Here is a 24,119-nt window from a genome sequence, read left to right on the forward strand (position 1 = left end):
ACCTGCAGGGATACAGAGCAGTGCCAGCCGCCAGGCCTGGAGAACATTACTCACCGTCAGGACCGACGTCTCCATTTGACACACGCGCACATACATACAAAAATATTCAGCGCGCTGCTGAATAATAAGTAGGTGTCCTGCATTCCAAGGCAAAATGTGCCCACCTGCGAAATGAAGTACATACTACACCCACAGTGGCTGGCTGAGGGAAAGCAGTCGCATAGAGATGCTTCGATATTAAGCTTTTGTTGTTGTTGCTTTTTTATGTTTGGTATTTTACCAATAAATCATCATTTTAGGAGATGGTTTCAATGACCACCAGCATAAGAAAAAATCTATTTGCTTTCTTTATGACAAAAAGTGTGATTAATGTGCAGGGGGACATAAATTTTAACATAGCCCTCAGATTACATGTAAGAAGTGGAATTAACAATAAAAGGTTCCTCAAATCCGCAGTTATCCCCTTGTTAAAACCTCTCATGTTTTCCCTAGTTGCTGCAATTTAAGTGGTCACAAGGGGTGAAAAGGTAAAGTATAATGTGTTTTATGATCATTACCCTTCAACCACAAGGGCTAAACCATCAATTTAAGAAAGCAGCATCAATGTGCAAAGGAGAATAAAAAAATAGAAAGGATTGTAGGGTAAAAATGATGCAGTCCCCCGGGTTTTTAAGTGCATCACAGTGCAAAATTTCCACACGCTGACAGTGAATTAAAGCAGCTTTAAATATGAGATCTTTTTATTCATCGTGCAGATAAAATGCAAACCACTTCAGAGTGTCGGGGAAACAGTTTAACTAAGATATGACAAATGAAAGATACGTTTATGTATATAAAGTAAAACTAAACTGAAGTGGGACACTTTCAAACCTGAAAACGGCGCTCTGTGTTTTGTTTTGGTTTCCTGGGTTGAACAGCATGTTTCCACGGTTTTGTAATGTGTTTTCTCTGCCTTGGTGGGTGTTTCCTAAGTGTTACCAAGTCATCAGACGGAGAAAAATTAGAACAAATCCATATTTAGTGCTACTGTTCTTTAAAATAGGACCAACCCTTCTAGGTAAACTTGGCAGTGAGGTTGTTTCAGGCATCTCGGAGAACGCACCGCAGTCTCTCCATGAGTTTTAGGTTCTTCCCTTCTGCCTGATTGTTACGATGTAGAAAGAAACCTCCCAGATGGGACTGCATGCTGGATAGGATGTTAAACATCTAGTGTACATATTCGACCCCTGTGTTTTCCTTCATTCAAACTCCAATTACCTGGCCATTACAAATAATGTAGAGTATAACAGCGTTAGATGCCCTTATAGTGCAGAAGGAGGTGAATGCATTAGTGGTAAAAAAAAAAAAAAGAGAGTGAGAGAGACTCTTGTTCAGTCCAAAATGAGACTTCAAGTGTAGTGTGACAGTGGAGCATCTCCATTACAACGCTGGTGAGAAATAAAACAGCTTTTACCACAAAGCAAATCAGGCTTTGGCGCTGAAGCTGTGTGAGTGACACTGATCTCTCTCTTTGCGTGCGTGCATGTGTGTGTGTGTGTGTGCGCCTGATCTTTATCCATCCATCCACCCATCCATCCATTTACTCTAAGCTCTTAAGCAGTGCTGCTGTTAAAAAAGTCCCCTAAAACTCTAAGCCAAGACCGATAACATGAGCGGCAGGAGGATAACGCTGATGTAATGTCAGGCGCACACAACTGACACCCAGTGTTACCCTCGTGTTAACAAAACCCATCACAGTCTGTCTGTCCGTCCGTCTGAAGACGTGCTAATCTCCTCTTAATCACGAGCTCTTATTTACCGAAAAGAAACATTTTTAAATACATTTTTATTAATGCAGCAGAGAGGGAGGGTTGGAATGAGGGAGAGGAGGGTGATGGTGATAGCGGTGATGGTGATGATGATTTCGTGATTAAATGATGCTATCGTTGTGTTCGTGGATTAAGATGGGCATGGAAATAGATTAGTTCTGCAGTGGTTTTTCATCATGATTGGCAGGCCTCCAAAAACTCACTCCCTCTCCCTTTTTTTTCTCCATCTCTCACCCTCTCTCTTTCTGCGTCTCCCTGTGTGAGGCAGAGCCGCGTTAAGGTGCAGGTTTTGTAGACAGAGAGCACCACCAGCTGGTGGAGAAAGACGTGGCACACTTCCTCCTTTTTCTTAAGTTGAATTCAGAGCTGGGTTGAGCAGCGGGGAAATCTCTGCAAAGAGGAGAGTTGCAAAGCCTGAGAGGATGCAACTGAACAGAAGAGGCACCAAGCACAGGACAGGGGTGTAAAAATACCTCGGCCTAATTCTGCTCAGAGTGTCTGCATGAGTGATTGCACCTCGTGTGTTTTAAAATTGGGCTTTTTGACCATTTATTTGCAGCAAAGACATTTGCTCTGTGCTCACTTGCTCTTTTCTCTGAGTGAAGAAAGCGCTCTGTTCTTCTACCCGTCAGAGGTTTAAGTGGTTGAGAGTTCACAAGGTTGTGGTTTTGGTTCCACACCGTACATCCTGTTTCATGACTCAGGTCGCTGTTAAACTTTTCTGTACTAAATAAACAGTGTAATCCGCCCCAAACCATAACCAAAGGATTGGTTGTGCTCCCCATTAACAGTTTTGCAACTTGGCAGTCACAGTTTTTAAATCGTTTTTTTATTACGTTGATTAAAAAAAGAGAAATTAGGCAGCATTACTGGATCTATACAAAAGCTTTTATGTAAGAAAATCTGATTTTACAGTAAGACTAACAGACCGAGGTATGCTGGATGGTGATGCTATTGTGTTCCACCCAGTAGTACTGACAGTAGACCAGCATCTGTGCCTCTATATGGAGTCTGTGTTTGGGTAACATTAATCTCTATGTACTTTCTATGAGTTATGACTCTCTGCAAAGAAGCTGATCATCTTAAAAGTTCTTTGCACCATCAAAACCTTCACTAAGAGTAGATGTGATATCGGCCCTGCTGATACTGTGAACATCACGCCCCAAAAATGCAAATTGCAAGGAATTAATCAGCATTAGTTTGCATTGTTTCCTCCATATTAACTGTGCAGTAAATGCATGATGTTCTTAAACACCCTTCTGCCCCTTAACACCCGTGATCAGCGGCAATTGCGCCTCTTTCTGCTTCTTTACAGCAATTCTGAAAGAAAAACACTGAAGAGACACAAACAGACAACCACAATGGCACTACACTCACACACACACACACATGCACAGACAGAGTTTGATTCTAATTGGGTGACCCAAAGCCACTGATATCATCTGCCATGGTGTGAGACCGCAATCGCACCCAGAGCGAGCGGCGGTGCAGATACACCGCCCCGTCGGAGGAAGACCGGAGGAGTGAGGGAAGGAGGAAGGTTAAAGAAAAGACGAATAGAAGACAAACAGGCCTGAGACGAAGAAGGAAGAAGAAGAGGGAGAACACAACAACAACGACAAAAACACAAAGTGGCGCCGAGTTCATTAATTAGAATTTCAAATTGGACAAACTCAAGATGACAGCGTTGCGCTTGTCAAATCAGATCATGCCCTGGCGGGATGAGAGAGAGGGAAGGCAGAGAGAGAAGGAGGCATACTGCTTAGAGCCAAATACCACTCTTAGTAACTGAATGGGTGCCATTGCTCCGTCTCCCCCTTCTCTCCATTTCCTCTGATTATGCCGACTGCCTCCCCTCTGTCCTCGCGTGAATGTCACGGCTGCCTTAATGAGGAGTGACAATTAAAACATCATCACCGTCTTCAGGCTGAATGGGAGCGGCCTGCCTGGGAAACAGAGAGACAGAGAGAGAGAGAAATAAAATAAAAGAAATGAAGGAGCTACAGGGGGGGAAATACTTTAAGAAGAGAAAAGTGCAGAGATACTTTGGCAACGTACTGAACTCTGAAAGCGTGAGCAGCGCCCCTGGGCTCGGACCTGCCCGAGGAGACCTATAACTAGTGACCTCCTTAAAATCAGTTTTTAAAAACACATCTTGACAGATTTGATTTGACGTGGTTTCACTTTTTATCATCCTTTCTTTTTAAAATCATTTCCCATTTACTTATAGTGATAGTGCAGTGGTTCAAATATTTACCTACTAAAAGTAAAAGTTCACCAGTTGAGCTCCAGGAGGAGACAAAACTCTTTGGGGTTGTGTCAGACGGGGCATCTGGTGTAACAATCTGCCAAACCAACCATGTGGAGCTACCCACTGTGGAAGCCTTCTGAATAAGGAAGCAACCATACTGATTATTGATCTTGGTTTCTTTGCGGTCCCTCTTATCTTGTCATGTCTGGTTTATTTTTGTTTGAATTTTGTATTTTTTGCTTGTTTTTCACAGCACTTTGGAAGCTCTGGTTTTAAGAAGCTTCTATTACATGTGTGATAATGATGACGATGATTTACTGATATAACCGCGAAAAAAGAACGCCATAAATTACCAGCTTGCCGCTGTTAGACACATACTATTATAAGAATCATGTGATCATGTGATCATGTAAAAAAAAAAGGAAAAAAAGGAAAAAAAGGGAAAAAAAGGGAAAAAAAAGGAAAAAAGAAAAAAGAAAGAAAAAGGGAAAAAAAAGAGAAAAAAAAAAGAAAAAAAAGGAAAAAAAAGGAAAAAAAAGAAAAAAAGAGAAAAAGAAAAAAAGGAAAAAAAGGGAAAAAAAGGAAAAAAAAGAAAAAAAAGAAAAAAGAAAGAAAAAAGAAAAAAAAGAAAAAAAAGAAAAAAAGAAAAAACAAAGAAAAAACAAAAAAAACAAAAAAAGAAAAAAAAAGAAAAAAAAAGAATCATGTGATCAGATCAAATGAAATATAAGTGACGTAACAGCTCAGGTTTACCTTTGTCCCTTCTTAAAGCAACCACCTGTCTTAGTTTTAATGTTAATGATGTTGATGAGCTTTTAGAAGCTAATTTACAACTGATACTTACTCAACAAACTGCCTGCATTTAACAGCAATAGAAAGGAAAGGGAGGATTGTTATTAGATGCTAAGAGATGCTCTGTGGCTACTCCACCGGTGCCATCGATTAGGCGGGCTAGACAGCGTTTGGCGTTTTTAAGTCTGTGTTTTGTGTCTGTGCGTGTACATGTGCACTCAACAGCAGCTGTGAAAGGAGCTGTTGCCAAAATGAGCCATCTTCAGAAAGATCCAAAAATTGTCCAACCACTGGGCAACCCCGCACACACACACACACCCGCACACACACACAAACTATGGGATGCACAGACAGATTATGACGGCTTAGTTTAACGACAGTTTTAATAGCACATGAATTTACTAGTGGAGACAACTTACCCCCATCTTTAAGCTAGCTGAATTCACGAGTGTGTGTATGCGTGTGTGTGTGTGTGTGTGTATGGGCACACACAAACAGATAAGCACTCTCCATTTTGATGGCTTTCTGTTATGACTCCATAATGCTAATTACTTTGGTTATGTTCCAGCTTCTTTCAGGGAGGCTGTGTGTCTGTGTGTGTGCGCGCGCACAGAGGATGACAGAAAAACATTTGCATCATTAAGAATTGTCGAGGCATCTCTGTAAAGCCAGGCTCTGACATCCTGAGAGGATTCTGCACCGCCTGTCCAGAATTCCACTTGACTTTCACGTTCCCTGTATCAAACAGGACTGCCTGGACTACACTGCTGGCTCTGGTTACTTCTACTTTTCCTCTCTCTTTCTCTTTTCCTTATTCTCGTTTCTCTTAGCTTTCCCTCTCTCCTCTGAGAGTGTGGGCGGCACCTACCTGCACTACGCGGCCCTCCCAGAGGTCTGCTCTAGCAACTGGCAGAATTCCAGTGGATGCACCTGCTTCCCATTTCCTCATCAGTGTGCATATAAAAGAGCTGGTTCAACATCCACTCGTCACCAGGTCGTCACAGCCATCTCAGCTTCAGGTCCTCGATCTCTCAGCTCGTTTTCCAGTCAGTCGATTCAGCTCTGTTTTCCCTTGGAGTTTCTCTGGATGCACAATCACCCTCTTATTATTACTCACATGCCTGCACACTCTCCAAAGAGGAAGTTAACCAGCTGATGTGCTTGCTTACTTCTGAACCCACCTGTTAACTCTTTCAAATTGGCATTCCATGCTGTTATTGATCCTAAGATTGATTTTTAAACTATTTGTAAATATACAATTTAAATGGTAAATACACCTCTTTAGCTTTGTGTAATGACCCACAACATACAGCCTGGAGCATTATAGAACTACTCATGCATTAGCACTTTGTTTAAAACCATTGCACGCTGCTATAAATGCTTTAGATGTTGACTTGCATCGGCGCCGCAAACGTCTCAGTGAAAAAGAAGTAGTGATTTCCAGCACACACACAGAGTATCATGTGTTCCATTCAAAGGGTCTTTCTTTGTCAAGGACAGGGTCTTTTGAATGGAACATCTTCCCCACATTGAAAATACAGAGGTGAGATGCATGTGGGACTGCATCCTTCTTCTTACACCTCATACGTTTTCCTACATATCAAGAGAGCTAGAAAGAGTTCAGTACATTTATTAGATGTGCAAATAAAAGAAGGAAATAAGTTTTCCTTCCATGATGTGTGGTAAGACCCCAAAGAGAATCTTTGAATACAACTACGTGTTAGGTGCTGTGACGGTGAGAGACTGATGCATTTCTCGTGTTACATTAAGAACTGTGAGGCTACAGCCAGCAGCCAGCAAAACTCAGCAATTAACATATTATATCTCATTTTGATAAAGCTTTATCTTAAAGTACACATATTCACCATTAACCTATAGGCATGTACATTTGTAGCTTATTTGCTCTTTATTAACCCTTAGAAAACATTTATTATTATTATTGACTTATTCTTCCAAAACCAAACTCTGTGTCCTCTGAGACATTAGCTGAGTTTGCCCTTAATAACCTCCTAATCACTGCTTATTGATTATAAGAGTCAATCTGCTAGTAAGCTAGTTGTGGACAGGAGCTCAATTTATAAGCTAAGTTTAAAACATGGCTAATTACACAGTATTAACAGTTTCTAGTCCGTTTCATCAGAGTAGTCTATATTTAAGTGGAACCGTTATCATTTCCAGCTCCATATTTTTTATTTTCTATTTTTTCACCATTCAAAATATTACTCGAGTGATGTCAGCGTACTTAGATCTGTTTCCTAACTCCTATTGGAGGTGTTAATCAAACTGGATGAAACTTGCTATAAAAACTGCTGAATGTTCCAGGATTATCAATATCTATATAGCTTTTGGGAATCTTTTTTTTTTTTATAACACTCAAATTTATATATATATAAATACCAAGGGCTCAGAGAAGAGCTCGAGAAGATGTGGAGGGTGAAGGTGAAGGTGGTCCCAGTGGTAATCGGAGCACTAGGTGCGGTGACTCCCAAGCTAGGCGAGTGGCTCCAGCAGATCCCGGGAAGAACAGCGGAGATCTCTGTGCAGAAGAGCGCAGTCCTAGGAACAGCTAAGATACTGCACAGGACCCTCAGGCTCCCAGGCCTCTGGTAGAGGACCCGAGCTTGAAGGATTGACCGCCCACAGTGGCGAGTGGGGAATTTTATATATATATATATATATATATATATATATATATATATATATATATATATATATATATAAAATGTGTAGAAGATGATCTCAAACAAATGGCGGGATTATGTGAACGTCGTGTGTGCGTTCTTTAGATCACATGCATGTTATGAGCATGCGTAGGTGTATGCTGTTGACGTATATGTTACGTATACCTGCACATTGGTGTTTCGTAATACATGTTGTTAAACTATTTTTTTAGTGGAATGTGTTGTCATGGTTATTTGCAAACAGGTGTTAATCAAGAGGTGACACTAATAGCGCCTGTAACTGATGTATGTTGCAAAGAAGAAGGACAATAACAATAACTATATGTTCTTATTATTTATTATTCTTACAGAGAGGCTGTGTTATTCATCACTGTTTGTTTTATTCAATAATATAATGAAGATAAAAAGAAAAATATCACAATTAACATACATGTCTGTGTTTTTATACATGATCATAAAAATACGCCTGCTAATGACCAATGAAAGGCCTGTAGGTGCTTTTTGGTAGTATTTCTTCATTTTCTTAAAGAGGCCTTGATGCAGTTCATCACCTGAATGGAAAAAGATGTTTCTGCACCCTGTAAGGTCAAAGCTATCTGCTAGTGACCAAAGTAAGTTTTTCATACCACACCGTATACCTTCTTACAACCAGTTTCAATAAGCAACACTAACCAACCAGTCAGGGAAGACACCTTTGTTTCTGTTCTGTTTAGCTTCCTGGTTCCTCGTACAGAAAATGAAAATTTTACTTCCAACACAACTTTAATATGTTTAAAACATAAGCATCCTTGACAGACACTGACTTTTAAGTTCATGTTTTTATTTTAGACCTCACGAGTTCAAGCCATTTTGTAGCAACTTTGAAATTCTTACGCAGTCATGTGAAACTTATCAACGCTGGGATGCTGGGAAGAAGTTACAGAGCAAGTCCTCATGGCGGGGATAATGTAAGTTATTGTGCAGCATTGCATGAGACGCTATCCTACTTTATTAACTACTTTGGACAGTTCTGTGTTTGTGTTAAATTTAAGTGTAAACCTAAGTAAAGGAGTCACTTATATTGCAGTTAGATTCCAAATATTGCACATACTTTACATTGCTTCACTCTGTCCAGGCTCCTTCGACACTGCTACACCATGAAAGTCCAGTCACTAGGTGTGCGTCCGTACTGCGAGAGAATAAAGGTCACGAAAAGGTTACGTAAAAATCTGGTCCTTTGGGGCCTGCACAGAAGAAAATTTCATGCCACTAAGTACTAAACTTCTCTCGCCTCAATCTGCTTAATTGCGAGCGCAACACGAATCAAAAAATGAACTCAAATATCCGTAAGCGAATCTGCAAACTCAGCCGCCAAACGGAACACAACACAACACAGAGAAAGGAACTATAATAAAAAATCAAAACAAAATGTTCCCCAATCCGTGACAGCCGCGGAGACAAATCCAATTATTTGTGTCTCATGTTGCAAATTTGTTCTAATGGTCGAAGTGAGAAAGTAAATAAACGCCTGCGAAGGGGAAACAAAAGAATGTGATTTCTAATTAACTTGAAAGAGAAACAGCAGGGCGACTTAGTAAACCCATCTTTCATCTGCTGCCTCAGACCACTCGTTTGTTTGTTGCACAATGTTGTCTTCAAGAGGGGCGGGAGGAAGAGCGTGTGTGGGGGGCTAACACTGCGCTGCTTCCCTCCAAATGAAATGTCAACAGATTTAACAGCGCTGCGGAAGGAGCGCAGCATTTTCCAGCGTTTTGTCAATTTTATTGTTCATTAAGCTACGCACCCCCCCACCCTCCAACCCCGTCCCCTCGCCCCTCTTCCCCCAAATCCTCTTCTTCCTCCTCCTCTCGCACTTGTTCGAGGCTTCATTTGCAGCATCTTGGCTTTGAAGATCACAAAAGGCTGAGGCAATAATTGGGTTTGTGCAATTACGACAAGCTTAATGAGAGAATTCGGGAGTTTGTCTTTGCCCCTATCTGCAACTCTCCATTAGGCCAGCGACTGTCTCTGCTCTGTCGACGAAGGAGGATGTTATCGCACACAAAGATGGCGGCAGTGCATTTGTCGCACATATCACTTACAAGGCCTGGATGATGGAGAGAGGAGATATGCTAATTGACCACCGCAGACTTGCAAATACAAACAAAAAAACAAACAGAGAGCAGAGAAAGTAAAGAGAAGAAGACAGACAGAAGGCAAGTGATAAGTAGCGTAAACTAATCAAAGTGCTTAGAGGACATTTAGGAGACCAAGAAGACATATCTTTATAACACTGTAATGCAGTAGTGAGGCCTCCAATGCAAATGTAGTCAAAATAACTGATCCTGCTTAGAAAGTCCTTCAGTTTCTCTCCAAGTCCAGAATGTCAGAACACCGACGGATGTAGGAGATGTGATCAACAGTTAAGGTAACTGACCTTCAAGAATCATAAACCCTTAGATGACTTAATATCTCCCACACAAGTCCAGACAGCTGCCATCTTTTAGTTTGTTTGCAGGAAGTTTCATTCTGATCACTATACTGTGCACTATGTGATTTCATCAGTGGTGATAACGCATATGGGTCTGTAGCTACAACCCAGAGGTTTGCAGTTGCATAGGCCAGCACTGGAGCAGTTGAGAGGCACCACCAAAGGCACAGGAGGATCAGTGCGAGTGTACACCAGCACACAGCTCATTGAAAACAAAGTGGGCCCTATGTGACCCTCAGTGCAGAAGTAAAAGTGCAAGAGCATAACAGAGGACTTGATCTAAAAGTAGCAGCCACAAGTAGTAGACGACGATCTTGAAGGAGAAGTTCAAGTCAGATGCTGGGTGGCTATGGTTCTGGAGGTAAAGCAGGTCATCTGCTAAATGGAAGCCTGGTTGCTCCAATCTGAATGCCAAAGTATCCGTAGGCAAGATGCTATGGATCTGTGTTGCTCCTGATGCATTCATAGGAGTAAGAAAGTTCAGTTTTATTTATTTGGGGTCAGAAACAGTCCACTTAATGAGCTCTATATTATAAGGTAAAAACCCTACAATAATACAGAGAAAACCCCAACTATCAGACAACCCCAAATGAGCAAGCACCGGGCAACAGTGGGAAGGAAAAACAGAAAGAAACCTCCAGAAAAACCAGGCTTATCTAGGGGAATCCATCTGCCATCTGTTAGCCATGACTGGGAGAAAGGACAAAGTACTTAGACTTGTGTGAATGAAACATGTTGTATAAAGCACTTTGGGTGCTCAGGTAGAGTAGTAAAGTGCCAAATAAGACCCAGTCCATTTAAGGTTTTTAATTTATTGGTAGAAGCCACTGAATTTTATAATACCGCCTCCTGTAGTTTCACATCCAGCACACAGAAAACATGCAGAAATGTTTTGTCTGTCCATGTCTGTCCCTGCCTTCTGTTTCTTATACTCCATCTTCGACTACTTTCACTTTGTTATAGTGACTCTCACCAGAGATGTGAGTGAAGGAGTTGAGGAAGAGACGGGAGTCAAGTCAACTGGCACTTAATATGAGACATCCGTCCTTTGGAGCCTCTTTTTAAAGCAATGCCAGTCAAATATTATATGTGTCACAACTGCATCATAGATTTTTTGGTTGGAGCTCAAACAAAACACATTACTGCTGGGATTGGTGAGAGGATGGAGAACAGAGGAGATGAGGAAGCAAATTAGAGAAGTGAGATAACCTTTTCTCTTTTGTTACTGCTTGATGTCACTTTCTGTTTAACTTGGTAGTGTTGTTTTTATTGGAGAGCTTCCTGTTTTTCTGATTCCCAGACTGTTTCCTATTAGCTACTAATGTGTCAGTTTACCCTCCACCTGCCTGCCTGCTTGTGTCTTGGAGTTGTTCCCAGTTGGTTCCCTTTTGGTTTGCTCTCATTAATTATCACCCATTCGGATCATTGATTTTTCTCTGTTATAAATACTTTGCCTGGACTTTTATTAGACTCATCCTGCTACTTCCCTGCAGGGGCATTAATTGTTTTTTCTCTCCATTCAAGCTCATTATAGTTTCATTTGCTACCTGCCTCCCTATGTCTTTTTTCTTTACGAGTGTAAACTAACACATACAACTGGTTCTGAAGCCTATTCATAGATTAATTCAAATATCCTAGACTAAGCCTTATAATTTTAAATGCCTTTTTTAAAGCCTAGTTATCTAAAGTAATGGACAGTGCAGAAGAGATGATGGTAGTGAGACCCGCTATGATGTATAGTTTGGAGATGGTGGCACTAACAAAAAGCCAGGGGGCCAAGCTAGACGTGGAAGAGTTGATTTTCACTGGGACAGACAAGACAGGACAAGAAATGAGTGCATTAAAGAGACAGCTCAGATTGATTGGTTTGGAGACAAAAAAAAACCAAGACTGAGATAGTTTGGACATGTGCAGAGGAGGGATAATGGAATACTGGACAAAAGATGTTGAAAATGGAGCTGCCAAGCAAGAGGAAAAGACGAAGAGGAAGATTCATAGGGTGAGATGGAGCAAGATGATACCCTGTGAGCGAGCCAAAAGAGCTTTAGGCCTATTTAGATCTCAAGCTGCATCACATTGCGTATGGAGAATAGCTTTGATACTAAACATACACTATATTACCAAATCATTGAATTAATAATAATGGATTGGATTTATATAGCGCTTTTCAAGGCACCCAAAGCGCTTTACAATGCCACTACTCATTCACTCTCACATTCACACACTGGTGTAGGCAGCTACGGTTGTAGCCACAGCTGCCCTGGGGCAGACTGACAGAAGCAAGGCTGCCATATCACCAGTAGGCGGTAGGGTAAAGTGTCTTGCCCAAGGACACAACGACCAGGACAGAGAGACCGGGGATCGAACCGGTGACCTTCCGGTTACAGATACGCTTCCCAACCCCCTGAGCCATGCTTGAATTCAGGTGTTCCAATCATTCCCACAGGCGTATAAACCTTCCAGTCATGAACTGTCCTCGCTACAAAATGTTCCACAGTGGAAGTGATTGGGAATGACAGCATCTCAGCCAGAAGTGGTAGGACAAGTAAAATCACAGAAGCACATAGTGTGCAGAGGTCGCTGACTTTCTGCAGTCAGACGCTACAGACCTCCAAACTTCCTGTGGCCTTCAGACTAGCTTCATGGAATGGGCTCCCATGGCTGAGCAGCCGCATCCAAGCCTTACCTCACTAAGTGCATTGGAAAGTGATGGATGCAATGGTGTAAAGCAGAGGACTATAGACCAGTGGAGACGTGCTCCCTGGAGCGATGAATCACACTTCTGGGTGGCTGTAGCTCAGGTGCAGGTCAGCCACTAATCAGAAGGTCGGTGGTTCGATCCCAGGCTGCCTCCTGGCTGCATGCCAAATATCCTTGGGCAAGATACTAACCCCATGTTTGCCTACTGGTGGTGGTCAGAGGGGCCGGTGGCGCCAGTGTCCAGCAGCCTCGCCTCTGTCAGTGCGCCCCAGGGCAGCTGTGGCTACAATGTAGCTTGCCATCACCTGTGTGTGAATGGGTGAATGACTGAATGTAGTGTGAAGCGCTTTGGGGTCCTTAGGGACTAGAAAAGCGCTATACAAATGCAGGCCATTTACTTCTCCTTCAGGCAATCTGAGTTTGGCGGCTGCCAGGAGAATGGTACTCACCTGACTGCATTGTGCAAAGTGAAGGGGGACTATGGTGTGGGGCTGTTTTTCGGGAGTTGACTCCTTAGTTGAAATGAACTCTTAATGCTTCAGCATTCCAAGAAATGTTGGACAATTTTTTCCAAGCTTTGTGGGAACAGTTTGGAGATGGTCCAACATGACTGGACAATGCACAAAGCAAGCTCCATAAAGACATGGATGAGCCAGTTTGGGCTGAAAGAACTTGACTGGCTTGCACAGAGTCCTGACCTCAGTCTGACAGAACACTTCTGGGATGAATTAGACTGAAGACTGCAAGCCAGGCTTTCTCGCCTAACTTTAGGGGCTGACATCAAAAATGTGCTTCTGTAAAAATGGTCAAAAGTTCCCATAAACACACTCAACCGAACAACTGAAGCAGTTGTGGCGGCAAAGGGTGGGCCAACATCATGTGAAAACTAAGAATAGGATGTTACTTAAGTTCATACTTTTGGCTATATACTGTACGTCAGTTTGTTTCTATAACATGTAGGATGTTGAGGTCATCTGTTAAGCATGCACAGGTACATTTCAGTTGAAAACACAGTTTGAGGACAAAATGCACTGTGCTGAGAACTGACAAGGAACTCAAGGATCACACTCAAGCTCATATCGCTGCTAATAGGCTCATTGCACAGCACAATAACAGAAAGAAGGCAATGCACAACAGCCTCATTAACACAAATCTAGCCTTCAGCAAAGCATATTATGAATCTCTTTAAACCTGCAGTGCTGAGTAGACTTTAAATGTGACCTGATTATAGGCCATGTACAATATTACCAAGTCATTACTCATTACTTAATGAGATATTTCACTTATTATGTACTTACAGCAAAATAATGGAATCGGTGGGTGTATGATAAATAACGACCGACGGGGGTTTGTTCAAAAAAATAACAGTTTAATAGTTTTATCTCAATGACTTACATAATAACCACTCAGATAACCGTTCTGTAATGCAATTATGGAGATGCAAGATAAGTGAATATTTGGAGGGAATATTTGTTTTTAATAGGTCTTGCCTTTCATCAGCCACATTAATCATTTAATTTAGTAACATTTCCATTTATCTGCCTTTTTTCCAGCGAAACCTCTTAGTTGTTGTCTACCAAAAGTGAGGAACTAACAAGCCAGGCCTGTGACAAATTATAACACTGCTGTCATTTAGCAGTAAATCCAGCTCCCACCTTTTATTTTGTAGGATACTGTTCATGTTAGAGTGTTTCGCATCACTGAAGGCTTTATGCAAAGTAATTTAATAATACGTGAGAGAAGAATCCTTGGGGTAAAAGGAGTGTAAAGAACATAAATATTCAATCAGCTGTTACTAAGCTCGAGCAAGCATGTGTGGGAAAACAGTGTCGGCATATGTGTGGGCATCCACCTACCTGTACATCCGTGAGTTCTTTTGTGAGCCGTGATGTCAGCTTATCTCGACAGGGGATATGCAAGTTCTAAAACACACAGTTTTAATCATTTTATTGTCTCTGCAAATCAACTTGTTGTAAAATAAGCTTAGAGAAAAGGGTGAACATTAAGTGAGCAGATGGAGTTAACGCAAGAGGCCACAGGGTTCTGGTCACAGGACACCATGAGCCTCATTATTCAAAGCAATCCCTATAAGTATTAAAGTATGCCATTTTCATATTAAACCATTAATCAAATACAGATGGTGGAGCAGGCTTTTTTCTTTACATCATAATTTCTTAAAGGGAAATGTAATCACAAAATGTATATTTCTTTAAGCTGTGATTAAGCAGAATGTGACATGGCAAAACTTTTTGCAAAGTGATGCGCTGTATACTCACTGGCCACTTTATTAGATATAATTATTCAACAGCTCATCCCCACGTTGACATGCTAAAGCTCAAAGTGAGCATCAGGATGGAGGAAAAAAAGGCCATTTAAGGAAATTTGCCATCATTATTGGTGCGTTTCAGAGAATGCTGATCTACTGGGATTTTTCCACACAACCAACTCTGGGGTTTACAGGAAATCTGAAAAAAAATGAAAATATCCACTGAGCCATAGTTCTCTGGGGGGGGGGGGAAATGCCTTGTTGATGTCAGGGGTCGCAGGAGAATGGTCAGATTGCTTTGAGCTGGTAGGAAGGCAACAGTGACTCAAAAAACTGCTTGTTCCAGCCATGATATGCAAAAGAGCATGTCGAGCCTTGAACCAGATGCTACAGCAGCAGAAGACCACAGCAGGTGTCAGTCTTATTAGTTAAGAAATTACTGGTGACCGCCCACAGTGCTGGTCAAGTTACTTGAACATAGTAATTACATAGTGACTAATTAGTGATTTCTTTTCCAAGAAAGTAATCCAGTTACTTTGTTCAAATGAAATCAAATTAAAATTTAAACCTATTTTCTGCATATTCCAGCATATAAAATAAAATAATGTTTTGTGTTTACACTCACTCTTTCAAATAGACGCAAGTAAAACACAGCAAACAATAAATAAAATCAAAGACTCAATGGCACTGAGTCCTGTCGCTCTTAAATCTATTGTCAGCTGTTTAGCAGGAGTGGGACGGGTGGAGGTTTGTGCTGTGCCGCAGCGGTCATGACAGTGGGGGGGGAATCCGGGGGTTTCTCTGTGAATGTCACATTCCCGTGGCAGCATGCTCGGTGCTTGTTCAGATTTAAAGTTTAGTTTTTCACTGTAGAAAGAAGTTTTCTTCCTACGCAGAGCGTACAGCAGACGTCAATGTTTTTAGTCACTTTTTACATAATCAAACTCAAATTAATGCAAATACGTCCAAGCTTTAAATGCTGCATGGTCGTACTCTCTCCTGCACTCCATATTATCCACTGTTGATCTGCACACGTCTGTTGCTGCCACGGATGTGACGTCATTGTCATGAGACACTCTCACACACAAAATCACGGTTTACTGATGCAGTAACGCAGCGTGCTTATGGGAAACTAACAGTAATCTAATTACTTTTTTGCAATGGTAATACCTTACTTTACTCATTACTTGAAAAAAGTAATCGGATTACAGTAACGTGTTACTTTTAACGCATTACTGGTAGATTCACCTATGGCATCATTTTAGAAATCCTACGTTCCCTCATTCTTGAATTATCGGATTCAAAAGATTTCAGTAAACTTTTGAAAACTTGACCTCTGACCTTGACCTTCGAACTCGTTCAAGATTTTTAGTGGCTGCACCGTTATTCCGGTCTCGAATTATCTTGTGTAAAGCGTCCTTGGTTTCTTGAAAACCGCCATACAAATCTAAGTTATTATAGTTGTTATTATAATCACAAACTTGGGTTCCATGTCGCCCACTTGCCCGATGGGGTAACAAAAATACCCCATCAGATTTTACAGCTGAGCAGTAAAAGGGAAACTGAGGCTACAATTTGCATGGGCTAAAACAGAAGACTGGAAAAATGTCGTTAGGTGGTAGAGTCAGAACAAAATGAAACCGTGGATCCATCCTGTCTGTGGTGTGGAGGATATGTTTTAGAACATACTGAACTCCTTAGTACCAACTAAGCATCATTTAAGTACCACTGCCTACCTGAGCACTGTTGCTGACTGTCCCTTTGCCTTTATGTCCACAGTGTATCCACCAACTAATGGCTGCTTCCACCAGGATAACAAATCCTGTCACAAAACTCAAATCATGTCAAATTGGTTTCTTGAACATGACGATGAGTTCACTGTTCAACCAAGCCTCCACATTCACAGATCTCAGTGCCTTTTCGCTGTGGTGATACAGGAGATTCCCATCACAGATGTGCAGCCGACAAATCTGCAACAGCTATGTTATGCTACCATGTCAATATCAAGCAAAATCTGAGGAATGTCTCCAGCACCTTGTTGAAGCTGTGCCAAAAAGAATTAACGCAGTTCTCAAAGTAAACCTGAAGGAAGAACTAGTAAGATGTACCTAATAAAGTGGCTAGTGAGTGTAAGAATACCAAGTTAGCTAAACTTGCTATTTAGCCCAAGATTCCCAGGATTTTATGATCACACTTCACTGGTGGTTATCATTAAACACTGTTAGTATATTCAACTAACATTTTTAAAACTATAGCATTTGCTGCAACATTTGAATAAAGTGAAATATCTTTAACAAAACCACGTACTTCAGTATCTTTAGCGACCCACACTACAGTACATTAAGTGTATATACACTTAATGTATGATTGGATTTAATGTATATAAATTTGTTTCAGACAGGAAACATGTTGTTTGTCCCTCATGCCTACAGTACCTCTCCCAGGTAGACAATGTGTCCAATAGGGCAGATCATGCAGGCAGTCCCGCTGCCAAACATCTCTTTGACCCGCTGCTGTTTGAGAGCAGAGCATAGCTGGCTCATGGTGAGGTAGCGCTCTGTCACTTTAAACTCACCCTGAAAAAAACAGAACAGCAATCTTTTGAAAATGTGTTCATGCACTGTAACCTTTAGCATCTGTTGTTAAAAGTGTGTTCATCTGTCCATCAAACAATAGAGAGTCAGGCATGCAGCTACTGATATCAAACCAACTTCACAGATTACATGAAATTTCACACAGGAGATCTCTTTTTCTTTTAAAAACATGCACATCTGGACTCTGTGTGTCCGTTACCCATTTCCTGGTTAGTTCGAGGATGCTCCGTCGAGTAATGCCTGGGAGAATGATGCCATCCAGAGGTGGAGTTGCAAGCTCCTCCTCTATTAGAAAAAGAAAAACATTATTTGATATAATAAAAAATAAAAATATGAGTTTTTTTGGCAATATTTTCGCATTGTTGTTATGGATGATGTCATGGTCCTGGGCCATGTTGGCCCAGTATTCTTAGTTTTTGTGTGTTTTGTATTTTGTTCTCTATTTATGCCTTGGTTCCTAGGTTGTTTAGTTAAGATGTTCCTTATTTGGTTACCTCCTGTGTGCCCCTTTATGTATCTGTGAACCCTTGTTTCCCCTCGTGTTTTATTCCATGTTTTCCGTTATGTCCGTGCTCTGTCCTCCTGTCTGAACCTCTGTGTACTTCCTGTTTTACTTTGACAGTCTCTCGTCAGTATGCGTCATGTTGTGTTCACCCCTGCCCTGTCTCGTTACGATTATCTGTGTCAGCTGCGTTCCCCATGTGCTCCCACTTCCCTCGTTTACCCTCTGTGCATTTATGTCCACATCTCCCTCAGTTCAGTGTCGCGTTCTCCCTCATGACTGTGTGCCCCTCTGTGTGTTTCCTCGTAAGTCAGTTCCTTAGTACTTCCCAGTTCAGTTCCATATTATCGCCGTTATCTTTTGTCAGCATTAAAGCTGTATTTTGAGTTCAGTCCTGTTTTCCCGTGAGTTTGCGTTTGGGTCCTCATCCTGCCTGCACACAGCCTGATCATGACAGAGACTGTATATTAAAAGATAACCTTGTACACTTTGATGTAAAACCTGGTTTTGTTGACTGTTATGAAGCCTCAACCTAAGAGCAGTTCCACTTCCTGTTAGACCCACTGTACAAAAATGGTTGAAACTGAGCAATTTACAAAATGGACACATTAGTAAAGAAGGTTTAAAACTAGCAACAAAAACCATAAACACATCAGAAAAGTGTTTACTGAGGCAATAAATCAAGTGAATAGCAGTGTAGTTTCCTAACAGCCATCCAAAGACCTTTAAGTTCTTTTTTTGGCTAGAAAGGTCACCACTTCCTGCTTATTAGACAGACGTAGGTTTATGTCCATCATTCCTATACAGTGCCTTAAACCTACATTCTTTCTAATGACCAGCAGGGGGTGACGTGTGTAATTCTGCCATACCAAACATACTGAGCCCCTGAAAGTAGCGTCATCGTTATTAAGATACAGTCTCTGCAACTGACCAACCTCCATCCTGATTGATCCAGTGCAGGAAAATATTCATAGTTCCTGCCTCAGTTATCTGGTGGTCCTGTCCATACAGCCAGAGCACCTGCTGACACCCATAGTCATCTGCTTCGTACTGGGCAAACAGGGAGCATCCATAGTTCCTGTGGAAATCCAAAGTAAGATCATTAGGATACACCTATAAAAAAAAAGACTTGATTGTTCTGCGTGTTTATACATACCCACACTGTAAAATCTTAATTACCAAATCAAACTAAGTCTTATATCAGAGTGCAATGGCTGATATATTAGGAAATTTAAGCAAGCTACCCACCCTCCCATCTTGCAGTCTCCAGTTCCTCCTTTCCAGGCCCGTGTGTATTTTGGGTCAGCCCACAGGGAGATGGCATCTGCCTCAGAGTTGAAATAAGAGCCAGCTTGACACAAGATCACATACAGCAAGGCACGGCCAGGCCGCTTTACGCCCAGAGAAGGCTGCCATAAACACATTAAGGAAATTAAATTGTTTCAGTTTTAGAAAACATTCGCCCCCACAAGAACGTCACCATCCTCCTCACCTCAGTGCTAATAAATGTTGGCCTTATGTACAGACTCGCTGAGTCTGATTGAGGAACCCAGTCCTGGTCAATCTCTACCAATCTCCTGATACACTCCAGCAACTCTGTCTGATCAAAGGCCTGGAGGAGTGAGACAACAAAAGACAGAGGGCGATAGCAAAAACCTATTCATCATTGTTTTCTCCCCAGCTCATTCGTTCATTCATTCCCACATTAAGCCCCTTTGTTTTTCTCTACATCCATCTTACAGGCAGACAAGCTCTCTTGGCAGAGTCAGCCATGCGGCTCATGTTGAGCATCGGTCGGAAGAGACGCAGTCGGCTGTCATCTCCGCGGTATACCTTGAAGCCTTCGAACAGCTATTGAGAATACAGAGAACATTGAAAATACTGGATTCTCTTTAACCCTGATGGCTTTTTAACCACACATTCAAACTAAACTGAAATAATGCCAACAGCTTTATTCTGTTAGTATATGCATTTATTTTACTGCAGTACAGATTAATTGTGTGCTATTGTCCATTAGTCAGAATTTTACTAATTTTGTCTTTACTCAGTACCAAATTAAAATAGGTGTTCAAAAACAGCCTGGTATAACATAAATAAGAATTTGAAATGTGAATCATGCAAAGCTACTCTAGTCGAGCTCGTAAATTAAAATACGAAGGGGTTTGGTGTACCTGAATGCCATAATGTAGTGAGGAACAGGCTGGGTGGAGGGAAAGATTTGTGAACGGCTTGATGAACGGGGCTTGCCAGCCCTCAGTCACGCTCCACTCGACAGTCAGCATGTGGTCGGTGAAGACAGTCCCGAAGTCAACCACATGTGGCTTGGTTTTTAGAGCAGGGGACAGCTGAACAACCAGGTCAACTGCCTGGTTAAAAACAGAGCAGAATTATTATTTCTTTTTTAAAATAAAGGGATGCATGAATCTGAATCCAAGCTGTGTTAACATTTACGTTTGCGATCACATTTCACCAACTGATCCACTAATCAGGGAAAAGCTGTCAGGTTAGGGCTGTGTGCGGGCAGGAGTGGTGGTAAGGAGGACCCAAAGTGCAGACGCTCGGAGGCAAAGGTGTATTTTAAAACTCCGCTTTTATTGCTGGGAAAACGTAACAAAAATCCAATTAAACTTACATGAGCAGGCAGACGGCACACACAGCATAAATGAGGGTAGACCACGACACAGACACAGAGAAACACAGGGCTTAAATACACAGGGGGAGCAATCAGGGAATGGGTAACAGGAGGGAAACACAGCTGGGGCAAATCAGGCCTAACGAGACAAAGGAAGCAAAACCAGACGCATATACATGAGACACGGACTTTCAAAGTAAAACATGCATGCAGGCACTGCAACAGAGGGAACAGAGACATGGGACCAGGGCAGACAGACATTGACTGGACACGGGGATATAGCAACTAAGGATACACAGAGACCTTGACAAGGGGATACAGCTGACAGGGGAGACAGAGCAACTAGAGAAGACAGAGACATAAACCATAAGACAGAACTCAAAGAAACCAAAGACTAGAAATGATAAATAATATAATAAACTCAAAAACCCTGGGTCAACGACCCAGGCATCCTAACAAAAGCACTCCCTGCAAAGTCTCATGAGCGCACTTTCTGATCATAAGCATCTAATCTGCATGCTGTGGCTTTCTTTGCAATCCTCACCTCTCCTCAGAGACAAATGCAGCACATTAAATCATGTTATATAGAAAATAAAGTACTCCTTGTGTCATGCTTCATTAGTGATACAAAACAACAGGACGATGCAGTATGCAGCACACGGCTGCACCATTTTTGCACTGTTCATTTTGAAGTTGACCTTTGTGACCCTGCCCACAACAACTGGTGCTCCTACCTAAATGCTGGCTCTCATTTGGCTATTAAAGTATTTTCAGTGGCTTTGAAGCATTTATGTCACGACGCTGGAATGCAGGTGTCGTCATCGGTGCACCACATCTGGAATAGCCCGATTTTGGTAACAGACATTGATTATCTCTGAGACCCACTGTGTTCATAAACAGGCCGTGGCTATGCTATGCTGCCATGCTAGACCATATTACCCCATCCATGTTTGGCCACCAGGGGTTGTTGTAACACCAACATTGATACAAGGTAATTCAAGAACTGGACAGTTAACCTCCAGTGATATGGCTTTATAATTAAATCAGTGGGACTGGAACACACAAATGAGAACTGCATTCAAAAGCAAAGCAATATTTATCCCCCTAGAAGCTCTCTGTCTCAACTAGACCACCCAGAGGTCAAAGATCAGCGGGTTAAGTATGAAACAGAACAGCAAATTAACTCTGACGCCTTGAATATGAGTCATCCAGTCTCTGAGTCCGTGATGTCACCGAGCTACCTCTGTGTTGCTGCAGTGACAGCAGGTTGAGAGAGATGTGAAAGATTTATCAAGAACTATGTGGAAAAAAAGGAACAGTTGGGAGTGCTGTCCTTTCCTGCTGTTCAGCAAGACGGAATAATGTGATCCTTCTTTTGAAAAGACACTTCCTGCTGGCCAGCAGTCAGTTGTGTGTTAGAATTGGCCAGGATTAGATCGGCACTTTATCCACTCCCTTCTGGTGCAGACGGTTACTTGCGCCATAATCCCAGATTACAGTTCGGGCGGCTAGTGGTGAGTGACCACGGTACGAGCACTGCGTGAAATTGATTAGAGGAGTGCAGTTATTCTGTCACTGTTTTTCAATCGTTCTGAACATAAATACACAAATGTGATGCACGTCTTCTCTGCAGACAAGCTAAAGTATTAACTCCTATATCGCACACCTTCATATAACAGCACCGGAGCGCAGTGGTAGTTTTGCGCCGTCCTCAGAATGAGCCATAATCCTTCTTCGCTGCTATCTGCATCCAGCCAGTGTTCGGCTGGGATTAAATGGCTATAAATATGAATGTAGCTGAGTGTCTACAATGTGCAAGAAGAAGAAAGAAGGCAGCACAGGGCGTCTGACCTGGGTACTCCCACTACAAGGCAAATCGAGTCCCTTCATGTGAGGTGCCTTTCAAATATCTGACCTGTCAGAAAATAAGAGGTTTCAGGATAGAACCGATGGAGACGCTCAGGTGCCAAACATACAGGTCAAACTGCAACACATAACTCCAACTTTACATTTCTTTCAATGGAAGTGAAAGTTGGCAGATATCTCCAAGCCCGGGCCAGTGTGCGTCTGCACATCTCCACCCTAATCTCTACCTGAGCCTGCTATCTACTGCTCAGGTGGTCAGGGTCAGAAAACAAGCAAAGCCCCAGCTACTTAGCGTGAGCTGGGAAAGTGGATTCTGCTGAGCAGGCTGCACTTGTGACAAGAACCAGAATGCACTACATATCCCCCCCCCCCTCCCTCCTCTTTCTCCCTTCTCTAAAAATGGCAGCATCATGGACAAAAGAAAAGGCTTACTCGGGTTGACAACAAATGGACTTCTTTAAGTGCTGGGATTTGTTGGGATTAGTTTTTCAAGTGTTTGTCGTCACAATATGAACGCCGGTTCATGACTGACTCTCAAGGCCTTTCGGTGCTGCCCTTGGCAACATGAAGAAGAGCAGCGGAACCGGAGTATCTACTCTGTAGGGGAACGGGGAAGACTTTTAGGTGCTGAGAAGCCGAGGAATCACCAAGATGCTACACCTGGAGCTGCTACTGAGGGTAGGTGTCTTTAAGACATTGATAGAATTCAGACACGTGAATTTGATTCCTCACCTTGAAGCTCTGAGTACTGTCGTCAGCCATTCGGGTGGTGGCTCGGTCGCAGATGCGTCCCTGAAAACAGTGACAACAATCTAAACAATATCAAGATGGTAATAAAAATCAACAGCATACAAATGTGTCTGGATTGTACAAGTTTTTATTCATATAACCTGGGAAAGCTGCTTTAGTCAGGGGGAGCAATAAACCCCCTTTCACATTACTAATTAAAATGGCTTGTTTTGATATATAATGTACTGCACTCTTATTTCTACTGATAAACATCTACAGAGCTGCTGACTGTGTGAGTTTGTGTTATACTGTATATTACGACATGTCTCTTTAAAAGAATTAAGTTTCAGCTCAGTGTGAAATTGTCACTGCAACTCTTTGTGTTTGTCACACTTATTCTGGTTAAGAGGTGGGATTACAGGAAATAGAGATGAGATAAGTGTGCTTACTACCAGATTAAAGAACAAACATGGTCACTGACATTTAACAGCTTTAATAGTGATACGTTACCTTCAGAGAGGAGACGTCAGACCTGAGGTCGCTGTGATGGCAGTGAAGCTGGCACTGGACCTCCAAGTTGTACTTGCTAAACCGCTTACACTTAATCTCTCGAATTGAAACCAGTCCCATAACTGAGTTGTACTGGCAACAAAAATCAAATGAACCCACCTTGTGTTAAGTCTCTTTCTATTCTCTTTATTTGACCTGTTCTATTTTATTGTATTGGTAATGGGAATAAGGTTACAGGACTGTGTCTGAGTGTGGAGGGGAGTAGGCATGTGGGACACAATTAAAGGAACGGCTATTAAGCGAGACTAACGTACTGTT

At 42.0% G+C, this 24,119-nt stretch overlaps 1 protein-coding gene across 4 annotated transcripts; it reads right to left on the reverse strand.

Moving 5' to 3' along the window:
* Positions 1–8,235: 8,235 nt before the first annotated feature.
* Positions 8,236–24,018, reverse strand: bcat1 (branched chain amino-acid transaminase 1, cytosolic). Of its 4 annotated transcripts, XM_085136818.1 has the most exons (11): positions 23,802–24,018; positions 23,295–23,354; positions 20,236–20,430; positions 19,805–19,915; positions 19,557–19,676; positions 19,313–19,473; positions 19,000–19,142; positions 17,762–17,847; positions 17,404–17,544; positions 14,559–14,624; positions 8,236–8,700 (listed from the first exon to the last, which is right to left on the reverse strand). In XM_085136818.1, exons 1-11 carry the CDS (start codon positions 23,919–23,921, stop codon positions 8,662–8,664), a joined length of 1,242 nt encoding a protein of 413 aa, XP_084992944.1. In that variant the 5' UTR covers positions 23,922–24,018; the 3' UTR covers positions 8,236–8,661. The 4 variants fall into 4 exon arrangements, with proteins under 4 accessions (XP_084992944.1, XP_084992942.1, XP_084992945.1 ...); XM_085136816.1 differs by lacking the exons at positions 23,295–23,354; positions 23,802–24,018 and adding an exon at positions 20,697–22,435; XM_085136819.1 differs by lacking the exons at positions 8,236–8,700; positions 23,295–23,354; positions 23,802–24,018 and adding an exon at positions 22,612–22,701 and having other exon boundaries at positions 12,811–14,624.
* Between the last annotated feature and the right edge of the window lie 101 nt (positions 24,019–24,119).

This window comes from Neolamprologus multifasciatus, chromosome 17, assembly GCF_963576455.1.
Source record: "Neolamprologus multifasciatus chromosome 17, fNeoMul1.2, whole genome shotgun sequence".
Taxonomy (NCBI): domain Eukaryota; kingdom Metazoa; phylum Chordata; class Actinopteri; order Cichliformes; family Cichlidae; genus Neolamprologus; species Neolamprologus multifasciatus.

What these genes read in the sequence shown, in the direction of transcription:
- bcat1 (XM_085136815.1), bottom strand. Translation starts at nt 20,957, where the DNA reads ATGTCTGTCTGCCCTGGTCCCATGTCTCTGTTCCCTCTGTTGCAGTGC. An exon ending in TGTGCCGTCTGCCTGCTCAT is followed by an intron (nt 20,431 to 20,696) that starts GTAAGTTTAATT and finishes GTTTTTAACCAG; the next exon opens with GCAGTTGACCTGGTTGTTCA. An exon ending in GGAGACTGCAAGATGGGAGG is followed by an intron (nt 19,143 to 19,312) that starts GTGGGTAGCTTG and finishes GGATTTCCACAG; the next exon opens with GAACTATGGATGCTCCCTGT.